This window comes from Gopherus flavomarginatus, chromosome 1 (assembly GCF_025201925.1).
Source record: "Gopherus flavomarginatus isolate rGopFla2 chromosome 1, rGopFla2.mat.asm, whole genome shotgun sequence".
In the NCBI taxonomy this organism is placed as follows: domain Eukaryota; kingdom Metazoa; phylum Chordata; order Testudines; family Testudinidae; genus Gopherus; species Gopherus flavomarginatus.
The window spans coordinates 341,145,544-341,164,663 of record NC_066617.1 but is presented as its reverse complement, the minus strand read 5'-3'; the positions used below and the strand labels follow the sequence as shown (position 1 = coordinate 341,164,663).

Here is a 19,120-nt window from a genome sequence, read left to right as displayed (position 1 = left end):
AAACTTATACTGCAATATTCCACTTAGGAAGGAACAATCAGTTGCACACATACAAAATGGGAAATGACTGCCTAGAAGGGAGTTATCAAGGTTCCTCCCCCACTCTGAACTTTAGGGTACAGATGTGGGGACCTGCATGGACACTTCTAAGCTTAATTACTAGCTTAGATCTGGTAACACTGCCACCATCCAGAAATTTCAGTGTCTGGAACACTTCCTGTCCCCCCAAAACCTTCCCCTCCCTGGGCAGCCTTGAGAGGCTTTTTCACCAAGTTCCTGGTGAACGCCGATCCAACCCCTTGGATCTTAACACAAGGAGAATTTAACCATCCCCCTCTCCTTTCCCCCCACCAATCCCTGGTGAGTCCAGATCCAATCCCTTTGGATCAAAAAAAAAAAAAAAGAACAAGGAAAAAATCAATCAGGTATTAAGAAAAAAGGCTTTTAATTAAAGAAAAGAAAGGTGAAAGAAAACCCTCTGGGAGACATTAGCATACCAGCTACTCTCACAGACAACAGATTCAAAACATAGAGGATGTTCCCCTGGGCACAAATTTAGTTACGCAAGAAAAAAATACCCAAATACCCAATTTTTGATAATTCCCTTAATGATACCAAGGCAAGTTACAAAGAAAATAAACATAAACCTATTTATCCCTTTCTAAAACTTACTACTCTGGTAAGAGGCTGGTTCCTTGATCTTTTTCACTCTGGCTGAAACTGAAACTCTAAACAAAGGAAAAACTTCCCTCCTTCCTTTTGAAAGATCTTGTTCCCCCATTGGTTCCTCTGGTCAGGTGTTAGCTAGGCTAGGTGAACTTTTTAACCCTTTACAGGTAAAAGAGGCATTAACCCTTAACCATCTGTTTATGACAGGAGTAGTGTGGAAAGGTATCTGGGGGTCATAGTGGATCACAAGCCAAATATGATTCAACAGTGTAACGCTGTTGCAAAGAAAAGCCGACATCATTCTGGGATATATCAGCAGGAGTGTTGTAAGCAAGACACAAGAAGTAATTCTTCCACTCTACTCCGCACTGATTAGGCCTCAACTGGAGTATTGTGTCCAGTTCTGGGCGCCACATTTCAGGAAAGATGTGGACAAATTGGAGAAAGTCCAGACAAGAGTAACAAAAATGATGAAAGGTCTAGACAACATGACCTATGAGGGAAGATTGAAAAAAATGGGTTTGTTTAGTCTGGAGAAGAGAAGCCTGAGAGGGGACATAACAGTTTTCAAGTATGGGAATAAATTGCCTAGGGAGGTTGCGGAATCTCCCTCATTGGGGATTTTTAAGAGGAGGTTGGACAAACACCTGTCAGAGATGTGTCACTATTTTATAACATGTTAATTTTGTGGTGAATTTTGTGCTTGTGAAAGATAAATATACCTGTAATCTAAAGTCTTGTATTAATAGGTAAAATCCAGTCATTAGCTTTACAAATTTGGGGTGAGGGTATGTTGGGATAAATTACTTGATATGTGGTTTCATTTGATTTCAGAAATACGGGTAAAACTGGGTTGTTCTTGTTCTGGTTTTGTTAAAAAAAACATAGGTTACAATTTTGTTTTGGAAAACCAAAATCAGAGAGTGGTTCAAATTCAAAGATCAAAATATATCAAAACTAACTTTATCCGACAAAATGATGGTAGCGCTACTGTAAGATAGTTAAAAAGTGAGTTTTGTCCTTAAAGTTTTAGAAAGATCTTAAATTCTTTCAGTTCTCTTTAAATGGAGTTATACACTTTAGGAATAAAACTTGTTAATTTTAACTTGGTTTAACAAGTCTTGTTTATTTTGATTTGCTTTAACAAGTTAAAATGCAGAGAGCTTACACCTAAATGTTTTCTGAAAATTTAGACAAAAAAGTTGAAAGCACACTAGTTCACAAGGTTGCTTAAAATACTATTATGAGAGGAGACAGACCTTTCAGAGACTGACAAGAAGTCAAATTTTGAAATTGGTTCCATATTTAACAGGAAACCAGTGGAGGTTTGTGTGAGTCAGCAGAGGAGACAAAAAGTTCTGGTCAACATGATACCTAGAAATTATCAGTTGGCAGGCAGCCTATATGCAAGAAGTGGCACTTATCACTTCTGGATGACACATTGAAACTTGGGTTCCTCTGTGAAAGGGAGATTCTGATGTCAAATGTATTTGTAATGATAAAATACTTCCTTGCTGTTTCATGTTTTTTAATTTATACACTATTAAAACAGAGGGGAATTGGGAAGAATGCAAAGTTGTTAACGACAGACTTTAAATAACTCAGTGCTGATTTTGAAGATTAGGCTTAAGGTTTTTTTAGATGTAATCCTGAGAATTGTTGAGTATCCTCAACAGTGATCAATTTCAGTCAGAGAGAAAGGACATTTGGTAACTTGCAGGATTTGGCCTTCATTGAATAATTATTTACTCATAGGGTTTATAAGATACTACAAAGTCTTTAAAGACCTGGAAAGGACTGTTATGAGCAACTCTTCCTCCACCTCCAAACCTCTCATCTCATGAGACTCAATCCTCTCCCACCTAATACTCAGAATCTATATGGAGATGTTGCAAGTGCTGATAAGACAGCATAGACTGAAGTGCATTACTAAATCACTGTTTTTCAGCTTATGGTCCTGGGACCCCTGGAGTCCGCAGACTGTCTAAAATTCCCAAAGGGGACTACACCTCCATTCGAAATTTTTTAGGAAAAAAGATTGAAAACCACTGCACTAAATGAAAGAAACAATCTGATATGAAAACACATCTAAGTGAAACAATTTAAATTTTACTCAGATGTTGTTCTCAACAGTTTTCAGCTCATATATTTATAAGAGTTCTTCTTGTATTGCAGCCGGTATAAGGGGTGCCACCAGCTCCCTCCCTCCCTCAGGTCCTTCTTACCACCAGTGACCGTGCTGGAATGTCTCCTTGCTTTGACAAGTTTTCCTGTCTCTACTGTGTCTAGTAGTTAATGTGTTGTATATTGTTGTTTAATGTTGTATAGTCAATAGTTCCCTTAGTGTTAAGCTAGAAATAGTTAGTCCTGTATGGGACTCAACCTAGGGGCGAGGCATGCCCTTATCAACAGGCTTCAAACCTTGTGACTGTTGCAAAAAATCTATGCCAGTCAGTGATCCCCATAGAAGCTGCCTGACATGTTTAGGGGAAACCCACATGAGCGACAAGTGTCGCATTTGCAAGAGCTTCAGGCTGCAGACCAAGAAGGAGTGGGACCTTAATCTCCGAGTGCTCCTTATGGAGTCAGCCCTTGCATCAGCCTCGGAGCCGACAAGATCAGACTCTGCTCCAAGCACCATGGCCTCGGTATGGAGTGGGGTGCTACTGATCCCCATCCCTGGTACTGGCAAGAAAAGCAAAGAAAGGCTGTTCTCCTATGTTCCATGAAGGAAAAGAGAGAGCTGGTGGAGATCAAAGACCTGCATGTGGCAGCTCTTCCCCTCCAGATGGTGGCCAGGCTCTGAGTCCTGTTGAGCCTACTTCAAGACCCACCTGCCATGCTGGAAAGTGTCAGAGGCACTTGATGCGCTATCCACACCAGAGGCCTTTCAGGCCGCTAAGGACATACTGTCCTTTTCTTTCCCCCAGATCCCTAAATGGCATCCTTAAGGAATGAATTTACAATGCTGGGTTTAGCAGACCAGTGCGCAAACCACTGAGCTATTCCTCCCCCTACAGTTTAAAATGTTTTATGAAATATTGTGTGTGGGTAGAAAATGTTTATCAAATGACATGACCTTCCTAATTTCACTAGGAGGACTCTTTATATGTATTCCCCTCCCCATCCCTGTTTTGGTTTGAATCTATAACTTACGCTTTACATTTTAAATATATATGTGGAGAGATGCACAGATTTTAAAGCTATTGGAGAACATTGTGATCATCTAATCTGACCTCTTACATAATGCAGGCTGTAGAATTTCACCCAGCTTCTTGATTTCTCACGGTTGAGATAGCACATAATTTGTAGAATAACATCCAATATTGGTTTAATGAGGCAGGCTTTTCATTTCTTCTTCAGCATTGTGGAGCTCTGTTTGTGTATATCTATATTTAAGTGGTGAGAATACTCTGGGGGATAATTAGTATAAGTTTAGTATCTTTTATTTCTGTATTTGACAAAGGAAAACTGTGGGTTCAAACAAGGTGTCAAAAGTTTTGAATAGATAGGTCCTAGACAGGTGAGAGCAAAGCTTCTTAAAGGGGCTTTTCTTTCACGCTCCATGTTTGCCAGTTTTTGGACTGCCATCACTTTTAAAATAGCTCACTGATGCAGACAAAAAGATCCGGAACTATGAATTGTTTATACAGCTGACTATACATATAAGTAATATTTACACTGAGTTTTTAGTAAGTGTGTGTGCTTTTGTGTCACTAATAAACCCCATTTCTACAGAGCCTCTTCCATTAGTTAAGTAGGCATGTCTACTGAATTAATTTTATTTTTATCAGCTGTATAAACAATTCATAGTTACACTTTGATACCACATTTCATCTGAGATTCTCAAATGTTAACTGATGAAGTCTTACGCTCCCTTGTGACAGAGTAAGTTTTATTATCCTAGTTTCACAGAGATAAAAAACAGACACAGAAAGGTCAAGATACATGCCTAGTACTACAAAAAAGTAAATAATTATGTTTAGACTAGATCACATTTCCTGTTAAAACAATCTTAAATATCATTGATTGGAAAAATAATTAATATGTTTTAAATAATATATATTTTGTTTTAATAGACATGGGATCATAACACTTCAGGCTTTTTCAGAGTCCAACAGGAAACTTTGGCTGGAAGCTATGGATGGAAAGGAACCAGTAAGGAAATTTGTTAGATGATTTATTATGAGTTCAGATTTCTTGTATACAGAAGTGAGAAGAACAAATTGCCGTGCATCTCAAAATATCTCAAAGACGGAGAAACAATTTACATAAACTTTTACGACACAATGCATACATGCAAACGGTATTTCGCAAGCTGTATGGACAAAGCAATGGTAAAATAAACATGAATGATAAGAGAATCATTACATTAATAATGAAGCAGAAAAAAATAGTATATCTCAATCTGTAGTCACACATTGAGTCACTTACATTAGTTGGGATATTGACAATCTGGCCAACATCATATTTCGTTGGCATATAGGACACATGCACAGGCACAATTTGTGAATTTGAGAGCAAGTCATCTTAGGGGTGATGCCTTTGAGCAGCAATATCGCCACCTTTAAAGGTGCTGCAGAGAAAAGAAACTGTGATGGAGGCTGGTACGTGTTGATGAGAGAAGCTCAGCTGAGATTTCCTCCTGCCATTAACCTACACTTGAGATTTCCATTTAATACAATGGCACAGCTCCACATGTAGACCCGAAAGGGAGAAGACGATTGTTCAGAATTATGACCTAGATCCAGGGCCGGCTCCAGGGCTTTTGCCACCCCAAGCGATGGAGGGGAAAAGAAAATAGCCATGATCGTGATTGGTGGCAGCTCCACCGCGACGCTTTCTTCTTTGGCGACAATTCGGCAGCAGGTCCTTCCCTTCGAGAGGAACCAAGGGACCCACCGCCGAATTGCCACCGAAGAGCCAGACCTGCCGACCTTTCCCTTGGCCGCCCCAAGCACCTGCTTGCTGAGCTGGTGCCTGGAGCCAGCCCTGGCTAGATGGCACCTGGTCTCACTGAGCAGGTCCGACCAAGGAGTTAGGACTGAGAGTAAACAGGACTCACATGTAACAATACAGAATCTACAATTCTGGCTACTCAGTACCATCTTTCAGCTACCCAAACGTGTAGTTGAACTGAACTCTTATAAGAGAAACTGTCAGCTAGAGGCAACATTTTAAGTTTTATGCTTGTTAAGCTCATTTACAATGACTGCATAGTAAATAAATGGCAGAAGCAAGGCTTGGCCAATGCAACATGCTAATGCAGAATGTGTTCACACTGGCTTGAGAGCTGTTAACTGACCTAGAAGTCACAAATGTTCATATTGCAATGTTTTCTTTTTTCAGATTTACACTTTGCCAGCCATTATTAGCAAGAAGGAAGAAAGTAAGTTTTTTAAATTATGTAAAATTATTAAATATACCTGGATTTCTGCAGTATAATGTCCTTGTTTTCAGGCATATTAGGGTTGCAAATTACATTATTATATTTTCATATATTGCCAAGAATTACTCTTTTCTGTCAACTTGCAAGAAAGTACATCTTGTCTCAAGGGTCAGTTACATCAGGTGTGAAAAAGTCTTCAATGTTTGTATTATAATCAAATATAAATTGGGAGAAAGTAACATAAATCATGCTTCTGGCTAATGTGGTTCCGAAACAGTACACTATGTATAATGTTACTCTAGATAGCTATAGATATATTCATAGTTCTATATATAAATGTATATATAAAATAAAATGGACCACCTGCACCCTGACATAATAATATCCCTGCACCTGATAACTTGTTTATGGTCTTCAGACATAGGATATTATGGCTTTTATTGTGGTGATGGGCAAACATTATGTTGTCATGCAGTTACTCCATTATAATTTATGTGTGTCTGTGCCGATGTCACACACACACGCACACATTATTATTATTCTTTGTTTCCCACCTGTCAGCCAAATGAATTCTGTCCAACACTTTCTAGCTTGTACCAGCTTCACAGTTTCATTCATATTTAAACCTTTTGTATGTCATTCTCCTCTGAGTTTATCCTACACATCCTGTAACGTAACATGACTCCTCCCATTTCATCTCTCAATCATGTAGCCATTGCTGCTTCCACAGACATGCTTTCGGCCATACAAGTGGTGGGGTTAGGTTACCACACTTTTATTTCTAACAGATGTTAAAGAATTCTGGTTTTGAAATATACATACTAAAAATATAACAACAAACACACATGAATATACTAATGAGCAGAAAGTTTGATTGCATTCTTTTAGGATAAAGATGTAATTAAACAATAATATAAATAGTAGTTACTACCTCTAGGTGCTATGCTGTTATGGACAAATGTTTAGGGCTCCCATCTGATCCTAACATGAAGATGCAGCTAACCAGAACAGCAGATTAAAGTAAATAATGTATTTTTCTTCAATTTATAGTGTTCTTAAATGAAGCAGGTTTTAACTTTGTGAGGAAATGTATTCTTGCTGTGGAGACAAGAGGTATGTATTACATTACACTCTATATATTACATAATATGCATATGGTTTTCTCTGACATAGGTCACTTCCCAATGCTTAAGCAGAAAGTATTTTCCAAGTGCAGTTTGGAATCTATGTGTCACTCAACTTGTACTTTTCACAGCTGAAACACTCTTGCCAAAATCTTTAATTTATCATTTAAGTATAAATTATAGCAACTTATTGTTTTTTTTTCTTTTAATTAACACTTTTCTCTTATTAGTCAGTTTAATGCTCAGTTGTACTTAATACACATTGGGACAAATTTATCCCTACCTTACACCCTTAACTTTATTTGTCTTATACCAGTTATACATTTCATCCATGGTTCATCCATTGTTTGTGTTTAATAACTGAAATTCAATAGTAGGAAAGTTATGCCCTATCTGGGAAGAAAAACAAAATAACAGTCTAGCTACTGCTGATGTAGTATTTTACTACTCATAATAAATCAGTCCTCAGTTATTCCTATGTAACCTTCTGAAACAAATAAGGTCATGTGCTTCTTACTGAGAGCAGAATTTTGAACATTATATTGAAAGAGGCGCCAATAATACAAGCGTTTTAAAATAGTAAAACTTGATATGGCAAATAGACAAAAAGTTTAATAACATCAAAATTAAAATTAAATATGTGTATTAGGAATGATTTTCTAAATAAATTGGCTGAACTTAAGAAGCATCCTCCTGTTTAGGCATTTGAGATTGTGACAAATTATAATTGTTTTTTCTCAAACATCCTCAGAAAAGAACTTTGCCATGGTTACACCTAAGAACTCTCTATAGTACAAGGTGCTAAGGAAAAAAGGAGATCAAGTCGAGATTTGTTTCTGACTTGATTTTTTACCTTAGCTCAGTATTGCTTTGAAAATTGAGGTTCGTGAAATTCCCATCATTTGAGTGTTAAAATATAATACTATAAAGGCCTGAAATAGAAAATTATCCAGTGGCATTTTCCTATACTGTACTATAAAAAATATTCTTTGCATTTGGGCCATGCCTGTCTCAACCATTTGAGGATAATTGGGACCTAAGGCTGTCCCTTTGTCTTGTTTTGGGTCTCTACAAATTAAAACAATCCTGTCATTCAGCATTGACAAAGTACCTGCAGTACTGCAGATAAACAAGGGAAACACTAGACTGTGCAGATATTTTAAGTAGAATTATTTGTATCACCAGTAAATTCTGTACAAAAGTACTTGCAGTAATTGTCAGCAACTTTTGGATATGGAGGACATTATTCCATTCTCATTTGCACTGGTGTAAATTCAAAGTCCATTGAAGTGGCTTGTGTTGCACAAGTTTACATTTCTTGGTAAGCAAGAACAGGGCTAGGAAGTGAGGACATGCCTCTAAAGTGCTTCTAGGACTTGTTTTTCACTTCTCATACATCATTCCAGTGTCTGCTGTCATGGCTCCTTTCCGGAAGTCAGTCAGACAGAATGTTGGGGCCTTTTGTGGGGTTTCATTTAATTAACATGTAGCTAAGATTTGTTTATAATATGATGTAATTTCAGTAAAATATGTCTGGTAATTTCCCAAAATGGCGCTAAATAGTCCAAAGTAGTGTACAGGAATTTAGCTGCATAAGTTCCTATAAATTAATGGATGGTTAAACCTCATAAACCATTTTGAAAATTTACACCCAAATGTCTCTCCTATGTGTCCATTTACATGAACATGCTGTACTTTTGGTGCCATGATTCTGTTCATTATCTTGTATTTTTTCCATATAGGTATCACAATCTTGGGGCTCTACAGAATAGGAGGTGTAAACTCCAAAGTGCAAAAGCTGATGAATACCATATTTTGTAAGTTTTGGAAGATTTTGTATGAAAAACTCTAATATCCACCAAGGACATTATGGACATGATTTCCTTCACTGACTCTGCTCAAAAGTGTGTGTACAGTAGTAAGTTTAGTTTGCACTTGCAATTACAGGTGGCAAATTAAGTGAGTAAGCATGCAAATAGTTAGCTATGTATGTAACTGGCCGTTGTTACTCAGGGCAGGTCTACACTACAGCCAGGATCAGTGCTCTGAAACTGATCCACCAGCAGTCAATTTAGCAGGTCTAGTAAAGACCTACCAAATCAACTGCAGATTGCTCTCCAATCAACCCCTGTACTCTACCCCCTGCAACCTCCCGCGGTGTAGACCCTGCAGTAACTCAACCTAAGTTATATTGACTCCAGCTACGTTATTCACATAACTGGAATTGCTTAGCGTAACGTAGGTCGACTTACCACAGTAGTGTAGACATAGCCTCAGTTTGTGCAGAGAGTCATTGAAATTGCATACACGGACTATGAATAAATGTGCATTTTTCCCAATTAATTTAGTTTATTTATTTGAATTTATTAAAAAATGAAACAGGAAATCTGTCCAGAGCTCTCAACACCCCAACACAAATTACAAGGGACAAAAAATTTTTACCTCTCAATAATCAACAGGACTCAATCCTCTATGAAACACAGAACTCCCTTCCCACATTTAATCAAACACTAATTCCACTGCAGCCTGTATAAATGGATGTACATTGCAACATCCCCCAGTGGTCAACAAACCCAGGCTATTCAGGAAAGCTGGCTCTGAAGTGTGTCTACTGACTGAGGCAGTATGACACAAGGATAGAGGAAGTGTCTCCCATCGGAACACCTCAAGTCCTTTAGGTCTTTACCGATCAAAAACAACATCTTAAATTCAATTCAGAAACAAATGGGCAGTCAGTGCAAATCATGGAGCAAAGGTGGCTCATGCAGACAGTTGAGAAAAATTAGACCCATTGGATTCGTTTATATTTTGCAGCTTGGATTATTTAAATATATCTATAAATCCCTTTCTTCATTTAATTGTAATGCTCAGTTTATTGGATCTGTTTGTCAAGGCATGGAATACGAAACATCCAGAAGTGTCCCTTAACTTTAGGTCAATATATTACAACCATCATCAATTTATAACTCACAGTTTATAACATTTTCCTTTTGGGGTGGGGGGGTCCTGGGGTTTCACTTATTTTGCTAATCTGGATATAACTCCTCCTTTTTTGAAGATTGCTCTATATCAAAACCAGAGCAACTGGCAACCCCTGTATCACCTTAGGTTTAGTTTAATCTTTGAAGTTGGGCACATAGTTGAGATGTCTATATACTAGATGCTATTCCAAAGGATTTCAATGTATGTTCAAGGAGATAGTTAAGATGGGTAATAAAATAATCGTAAGAAATTAGCACATAATCTTTGTATGTTGTTTAAGTGTTGTGTTGCTTTCCTAACTAGTCTGCTAGTCAAAGTATAATACAGTCCTAATTCAATTTTCTACCAGCCCCTAAATCCCCTCCTGATATGGATATTGATATGGACGTTTGGGACAATAAAACAATAACAAGTGGACTAAAAAACTACCTCAGGTCAGTATGATGCCCTACACGTATCTTATTTCATGTCCATTTACCCTTATTTATTGATATTGCATTACGTCTCTTTCACTCCCTTAGAACACGAAATATATGTAGTGATTTTGGTTAGCCTAATAATATTCCAGTAATTATATATATTAATGAATCTGCATTTGATTATGCTATCTGTCTGCCTGCTGTTGAATCAGTTGAGCTCAATAAAACCCTACATTTGGAGGGGGGAATAAGTTAATTGCATTTGTTGATCTGTAAATCCTTTATCTAAACTGCACAGTATGAGACAATCTTTGTAATTTGTTAAATCCTTTATCTAAATTGCACAGCATGATATTTGACTAATTTATTGTTAGAGCAGGATAAAATCGTGGCTCCCTGCATAAATGTTAATTCTCATTTCATATCCTATGATACAGGTCACTTTACAGGAATTGGGAATAAATATATCCCCAAGCAATTAGCAAATTCATACTAAACTTTCAACAATTATGAAACCCTTTAAAAATAAGGGTCATGATTTTCTAGAATGACTGGATTTTGAGGTCCTCAACTTTTGGGTGACAATTTGGGACACTTGAAGGGACCAAGCTTGTAGAGGCTAGGTGTTCAGCACTTCCTAAAAATCCAAACCTCAGAAACTCTGTCAAGTTGGTCATCCAAAAATGGAGGCATCAAAAACCACTAATCACTTTTGAAAATCTTGGTTAGGGTAAGGTTGTTACTTATGCAATTTTTATAATATGAAATGGCAGTAATAATATTTTTTATGACTGCAGACAAATCATAAATTGCCTTTTGAATGAAGAGTCTTCCCCGATCACTACATATCAGGATTTCAGTGCCACGCTGGGGTCTTCATGATATATTTGGATTTCACCAGCTGAGGCTTGAAGCCTAATTGGCCCCTCACTTTTGCACTTTCAGCAACACTGCTGATGATGTCAGTGGAATTATTCCTGATTTTACAGTTTTGTAAGTGAGAAGGCAGTCAAGTCCTTGGTCTGTGATCAACGCAATGGTACTGGCATTCTTCTTTAAGTTATTCACAGAGTGGCACTGGATTTAGCTAGAGAAGATTTTCACCAGACCTTGCACGTGACTGAATGGTGCTATGGTTGTAGCCTGTAGGCAATGAATTCATTTCATTGGACATAATTATCTGGCACCCAGATGCTAAGGTGATGGTCGTCATATAAAAGCATATTGAAATAGTAGCAACAGCAATAAAATACAAGAAAGGATTTTAAAAAGTAATACATTTTATAAAAATTTTTTTAAATTTTCGACCAGGTGTCTTACAGAACCACTGATGACCTTCAAGTTGCACAAGGATTTCATTGTTGCCGTTAGTAAGTAAAACACTAAAGAAATTAGTAAGTCTTCAGGAGAGTAATACTCTTTTTGATCCATCTCTCACCCACTGTTTCTGGAGAACTTTCCTTACACTATATCTTCTCGTGTTCGGCCTACTTTTGTTTCAAATAACCCAGGCAGTGATTTATTTCAAGAGATATTAAATTATACATACGTGGACATTATTATGTATTTGTAGTGCATTAGCACCAAGTGGCCCGAATCATAAGGCCCAGGCTCACTGTGCTGGGTTCTGTACTAACATAACAAAAAGACAGTTCCTGCCCTGAGAAATTCAAAATCGAAGTATGTATGTACATAATATTCTCTCTCCCTCCCTCTTCCACACACACACACACAATCTCTGTTAAAAGAATATTAAAGTTCAAAAGTCAAGCACTCGAAAGTTAATAAATGCTAGAATTAAGGTTCTGTGCCTGTGCAACATTAATTATTTGGATTTTTTTCTGATACTTACAAATACATAAAGTGCTCATTATCCTCATCTCTCCTCAAACCACCATAAGAGGAAATGCTGTTAAAGACCATTGGATCAAATCCTGGCTCTGTTGAAATCAGTGGCAAAACTCCTGATGACTTCAGGATTTCACCCATTGTATTAACTAACTTTGTTTGAAGTACAATTCCCAAAATGTTCATGTGATAAACATACCTGAATTGTTCTCAGATTTTTGGAAGGCAATTTTAACAGCAGATTGATGGTTTGCCTTGCTGTAATGTTTAGTGTACCCTAGTCTAGTGTTATTAGCATCATCCTTACACACATCTTTGGGTGCACCTTAATTTAATAACATTCTCCTTATTTTTATTTAACAGAATCTGATGACCAAAACTACAGAGTTGAGGCAGTACATGCACTTGTTCATAAATTACCAGAGAAAAACAGAGAGATGCTGGACATCCTAATCAAGCATTTGGTCAAGTAATCCACCATTATTTTTGTCTGGTGTTTGGGGGCATGGACTTGGATGTGGGCTTCTTTCCCCCCCTTTTTGTTTGTCAATTTTGGCTATTCAAGTTTGTTGGGTTTTTTTACCTGAGAGGATAAGTACTTGAAAATTAGATCAGGTTTAAATTGTAAAATGCAGGACAAAATTTTGTGACAAGAGAACTGCCAGCTAGAAATAGGATCATAACTCAGAGCCCTGGAGGTTCCCAGAAAGTAATTGTATTTATTAAATGGGACTAATTCAGATAACTGTTCTCAATCCTGCTCTCAGAGCATGAATTAACACTAATGAAATTGAATTGATGACCAAAGCTGTCCTTATGATTTCACCCATTGTTTTAGCTGAGTTTATATGAAGTACAATTCCCAGAATGTTCATGTAATATATATAACTGATCCATAACTGATGACCTTTACCCTGTCTCAGTCAGTGGTTAATACCAGATGCTTCAGAAGAAAGTTAAAGAACGCTGGCATAGCAGATGTGAAAAAAATCTGTGTGTTTCCCCCTCCACCCCACACCCCAAATGAGATCTCACACTCTAATCTCTAATGGATAGACATTGGCTTTATCCAGAAGAATGAGATTTTTATATTCTTTCCAAAATATTTATTATTAATTATAACAACTCTGGTTATTCTTGATAGCTATATATAAATTCCCAGTCTCTTCTTGAACCTTGCTAAATACTTGTCATCAGCAACTTCATGTAGCAATGAGTACCACAGTCTAATTATGCCTTGTGTGAAAAACTTTCCTTTTATCAATTTTGAATCTGCCACCCTTTAATTTCATTGACTGTCCCTTTGTTCTTATGTTGTGAGATAAGGAAGATATAAATTCCTGTTCTACTCTATCTAGACCATTCATTATTTTGTGTATTTCTCGTACTCATCTCCTTTCTAAAGTAAACCCAATCTTTTCAATCTCTCTGCCGATGATAGTTTTTCCAGGCCCTTTATCATTTTTGTTGCTCTTTTTGAACACCTTCCAGTTCTGAACTATCCTTTTTGAGATAAGGTGATGAGTACTTTACATAGTATTCCAGCTGAGGCAATACCATTGGCTTATATAAAGGCATTAGATTATTTTCCATCCCATTCCTTATGTGTCCAAATATCTTTTTTGTTTTGTTCACCTCAGCTGCACACTGAGCTGAGGTTTCCATTGAACCATCCACAATGATGCCCAGACCCCTCTCCTGAGTTGATAGTTAATTTAGAACCCTTTAAGATAAATGAATAATTTATATTTTTCCCTCCAGCGTGCACTCTTGCTTCTATTAAAAAAAAAACCCACACTGTATGATTTGCTGGCTATGTAATATAAGTCACACTATTTTAATTGTTTTAATCTGTGCACTTCCTTTCCCTATCCCTCTTCCCTGTATCTATCTGCATATATTTATCTAATCCCAGATTTCATGCTCTTTGGGACATAGACAGTTTTGTTTTGTTTTGTTTTTTAAGAAAAAGAGAACCTTTGAAAAGGAGCGTGCACAGTTAAGATGATATGTAAATATATCATAATGTATTAGCAAACAGGCAAACAATAGAGACTTGACATTATCTGCAAAAAAACAAAAGAAGTATTTCACTCTTTGAAAAGCTTCCCATGCAAATTACACATTTGCCTCCTTGAAAATACAGATAATTTCATAATGTACTTTAATAACTCCACACTTCCAGAATACAGGTAGCCAGGCGTCTGCAAATTGGTAATATCCAAAATGTACTGTTACCTGTGATACAGCAAAGAGCGAGATTTCCAGGAGGAAGCAATTGTGCCTTGATGAATGAGGCATGCAGCCTCCTGAAATGTATGATTATGTGAGTCTGTATCCATTCAATACCCCAGCAAAAGCAGGACTAGTGAAGAGAAAATTGGTTATCAAAATGTTCCATATTACAAGCATTCTGAACAGCAATTCTTTTTTTTCCTTTCCTTTTGCAACAGAGTGAGCCTTTGATGCTATATCCAAATTTCTGCCTAGTCATTTATTGTCAGAATAATATTAAATACATCATTCCATTTATTAACTAAATGAACCAATTTGTCACCAAGGAAACCCAAGTATAGTGCAAATATTGCTCTTTGTGTTCTATAGTCTATATTTTCAGATCATATAGGTTATTTAAAAGACCTTAGAACTTTTTGTGCAGGACAGTAACTTGTGCTTCTAAAAAAGAACTCATTTTCATGGTTTGGGCCTCAAATGAGCATCTGTCTACCAGAATTGTTACTTAAACTGAAATCTGAGATGTTTTAACCTACTCTTAATTAGGTAAAATAGAAGCTGTGTACAGTGGAAGGCATTTATATTCCTACATTTTTATCTGGTTATCATTAATCCAAAGAAATTAATCCTATTTTTTACTGGTAGATGAGGCATCAAACTCTGCCGTTTGAAATGGAAAGGGAATATTTTTTGTATTCACAGACTCACTCCTCCGGTCATCCCATTCTCTTCTGTGCCCCATAGAATTCTGTTATCCACTCACTACTATACGTACCTAGTACTAACCGCTCAACAATCAGAATGAGAGAGGTTATGGGATCTATGCCCAGGATTGGGAGCCAGCAACTCCTGAGATTTGATCCTGCTTCTGACAGATTCCCTCTGTGACCTGTGGAAAGTCATTTAATATTTCCACCTCAGTTTTCCCATCTTTGTAATGGGGATGGTTTGTTACATACCATGTACCACCTTTGTTATGGTACTTGCCTACCAGACAATGGTGCTCTGAGGATTAGTTTAGTTAGTTTTTATATAATGCTTTAAAAACAAATAGAGTATGGAAGGGGCAAGTGATTTTACTTCAAAAGGTGAAAGTATCAAACTCGTCACATGACCTTGATTAATGGAAAGCTCTCAGAGGTAGTTTGTGGATTAGAAGAAAATTAGGAGGGGTTGTTTGTTTTAACTTATATTTTAAAGCTTTTGTGGATGAATCTTGCTGCTCACAAATGATAGGGTCTGCAGAATATCAGGGACTAAGAGTAAATACACTAAAGAGGCAGCTAAAATGTTGTTTGTCATCTCTAGAAATGATCATAGTAATAGAGTGTTTAGTGCAATATCAGATAACAATGACAGGGAGAGATCATAAAGCAGAATGAGGAAGAAAGAAGTTAATTCCACGACAACTGATTCTATTCAGTTTAGCAAGGCTCAGCAAGATTCTCTAGAAATTACTGAATAGGCTATGACAATAGGAGAACTGTAGCATTGGAACCAGTGGTAAATATTTGTAAGAGTTTGAGAGGTTCTGACATATATCCGGCAAACATTCTTATTAATGAAGAGAGAAAAGGAGTGGGGGAAGGACACTGAGAATTACTGGCAAGAGTTTTTTACTACACTATCTGGTAAATTTGTAGAAAAACTTACAAAGTAATCAGTATGTCAGTTGTTAGAGTAAAAGAGAAACAGTGGACAGTGTGGGTTAATGAAAAACAGAACACGGAATATGGACTAACAGGTTTTAAAGTCAGAAGGAACCTGACCTTATGTACAACACAGGCAAAAAAAATTCACCTATTAATTCCTGTATCAATCCCATACCTTGTGACTGATCTCTAGATCATTTGTTTTTAGAAAGATATTTCATGGCTGTGAGGCCCCTATCCTGCAAAGATTTACACTCTTACTTTATTTAGCACATTTGAGTAATCCCATTGTGTTCAGGGCATAGTCAAGCGTGATCATAAATCAGTGCAGGATTTGGGGCCTTTGTGGATAAACAAATACAGTTGTCATACTGCAGTGTATTTTCATTTTAGTAACCTATTTAATGCATGCCACATTTTCATTTAATGTGGACAAGATCCAATGTTGGACTCTCAGGCCGTCAAGCCTTTGTGGTTGCACAGGAACGGACCAAATGGCAAACGATTGCTATGGCCAACTGTCTGGCTAAGCATTGAAGAAGAAAATCAGTGGTCTATACCACGACCCACAACTCCCTGTTCACAACCCTCTGGTTAATAACCTAAGTTATATTCTGCTCCTGGAAAAAAGCATTCAGAGCAAGTCTAGGCTGATCAGGGAAGTATTCTGCAAAGGAAGAGCCACATTCACGATGGAAAACCTTTATTTCTTCTCTGAGCTGAGACAAGTAATTCAAAATTTACTCCATGAAAGCCAGTGAACTTCAGAGCAGAAGAGGAGCTGTCAGTGTTGAGTGCCTGCTCCGTCACATAAAATAGCAAAGAGGCATGCACTGGGCTTAAATTTAATACAGTTCACAACTTTATAGACTCATCAGGTACCTTCTGCAATTCCACTGACGTCCTCTTTGCCACTCCAGCTTTCCTGTGAATTGAATAATATTCCCAAATGCATGGGGCATAGAATCAACTAGATTCTAGTCACAAGGCCACCGTTTTGTCCTGTCATAGCTCAAATACTATCAGTCAAATACTAGTCCAGCCCAACTGCCAAGAACTGCTTGTTGGAAAGCTTCAAAGATTTTTTTTTCCTCCTGTAGCCCATATCTGTACACAGCAAAAGAGGCAATCCTCATGTATGAATTCTTCTCACGCATCTTGGACAAATGTAAAAAGTTGGTCAGAGGAAGACACATCTGTAGTTTCATCCATGTGTACTGAGAAATACTGGCTCTCCTCAGCCTCTGAAGCTATGTCATGAAAACCATGTCACATCAGCTGACTGTGACATTGGAGGAAGTAATTGTTTTGACAGGACACAGGGTACAAGCAACATTTCCCAAATTATGAGCTTTTGGCACCTTTTATTATTTGCAGTGATATGACATATGATACTTGGAGGGCTCTCATATTTACAACATATTTATGTTATAGAACAGTGGATTTTCATAGAATCATGGCAGATTAAGGTTGAAAGAGACCTCATGAGGTCATCTAATCCAACCCCCTGCTCAAAGCAGGACCAACGCAAACTAAATCATCCCAGCCAGGGCTTTTCAAGCCTGACCTTAAAAACCTCTAAGGAAGGAGATTCCATCACCTCCCTAGGTAACCCATTCCAGTGCTTCACCCACCCTTCTAGTGAAAAAGTTTTTCCTAATATCCAACCTAAACCTCCCCCACTGCAACTTGAGACCATTACTCCTTGTTCTGTCATCTGCTACCACTGAGAACAGTCTAGAGCCATCCTCTTTGGAACCCCCCTTTTCAGGTAGTTGAAAGCAGCTATCAAATCCCCCCTTGTTCTTCTCTTCTGCAGACTAAACAATCCCAGTTCCGTCAGCCTCTCCCCATAAGTCATGTGCTCCAGCCCCCTAATTATTTTTGTTGCCCTCTGTTGGACTCTTCTCAATTTTTCCACATCCTTCTTGTAGTGTGGGGCCCAAAACCCGACACAGGGCCCCACACTACTCCAGATGAGGCCTCACCACTGTCAAATAGAGGGGAATGATCACGTCCCTCAATCTGCTGGCAATGCCCCTACTTATACAGCCCAAAATGCCATTAGCCTTCTTGGCAGCAAGGGCATACTGTTGACTCATATCCAGCTTTTCGTCCACTGTATCCCCTAGCTCCTTTTCTGCAGAACTGCTGCCTAGCCATTCGGTCCGTAGTCTGTAGCAGTGCATGGGATTCTTCCATCCTAAGTGCAGGACTCTGCACATGTCCTTGGTGAACCTCATCAGGTTTCTTTTGTCCCAATCCTCTAATTTGTCTAGGTCCTTCTGTGTCCTATCCCTGCCCTCCAATGTATCTACCACTCCTCCCAGTTTAATGTCATCTGCAAACTTGCTGAGAGTGCAGTCCACGCCATCCTCCAGATCATTAATGAAGTTATTGAACAAAATCGGCACCAGGTCCAACCCTTGGGGCACTCCGCTTGATACCAGCTGCCAACCTAGATTGGACAAACACGTGTCAGGCGTGGTCTAGATAATACTTAGTCCTGCCATGAATGCAGGGGACTGGACTTGATACTGGCTGCCAACGTAGATTGGATTTAATGTCCCGGGAATTTTTGAAAATCCACTTCCTGTTTGCTTGGGGTAGACAGCTCACATCACATCTTCCCAGCTGACCATGCTGGCTTTTTGCAGCAAATGCGCTCCTTCCTGGAGTATACCAGAGTTGCTGGATCTGTTGGGTCTGTGGGGAAAGGAGGCGGTGTAGTCACAGCTCTGATCCAGCCATAGGAATTTTCACACTTACGAGCAGATTGCTTGTAGCATGGATGGGAAGGAA

General features: G+C 38.1%; 1 protein-coding gene across 2 annotated transcripts in view; it reads left to right on the top strand.

The window, feature by feature from the left end:
* ARHGAP42 (Rho GTPase activating protein 42) overlaps positions 1 to 19,120 on the top strand; it is a 596,304-nt gene that overhangs the window by 238,135 nt on the left and 339,049 nt on the right. For both annotated transcript variants that reach the window (XR_007772629.1, XM_050940918.1), the window contains exons 11-17: positions 4,749 to 4,827; positions 6,019 to 6,058; positions 7,109 to 7,171; positions 8,925 to 8,999; positions 10,514 to 10,598; positions 11,895 to 11,953; positions 12,795 to 12,900. Coding sequence is in view for 1 of the 2 variants with exons in the window: in XM_050940918.1 (XP_050796875.1) it covers positions 4,749 to 4,827; positions 6,019 to 6,058; positions 7,109 to 7,171; positions 8,925 to 8,999; positions 10,514 to 10,598; positions 11,895 to 11,953; positions 12,795 to 12,900 (507 nt within the window). In the remaining variant the exon portion in view is untranslated. The remainder of the gene's footprint in view (positions 1 to 4,748; positions 4,828 to 6,018; positions 6,059 to 7,108; positions 7,172 to 8,924; positions 9,000 to 10,513; positions 10,599 to 11,894; positions 11,954 to 12,794; positions 12,901 to 19,120) is intronic.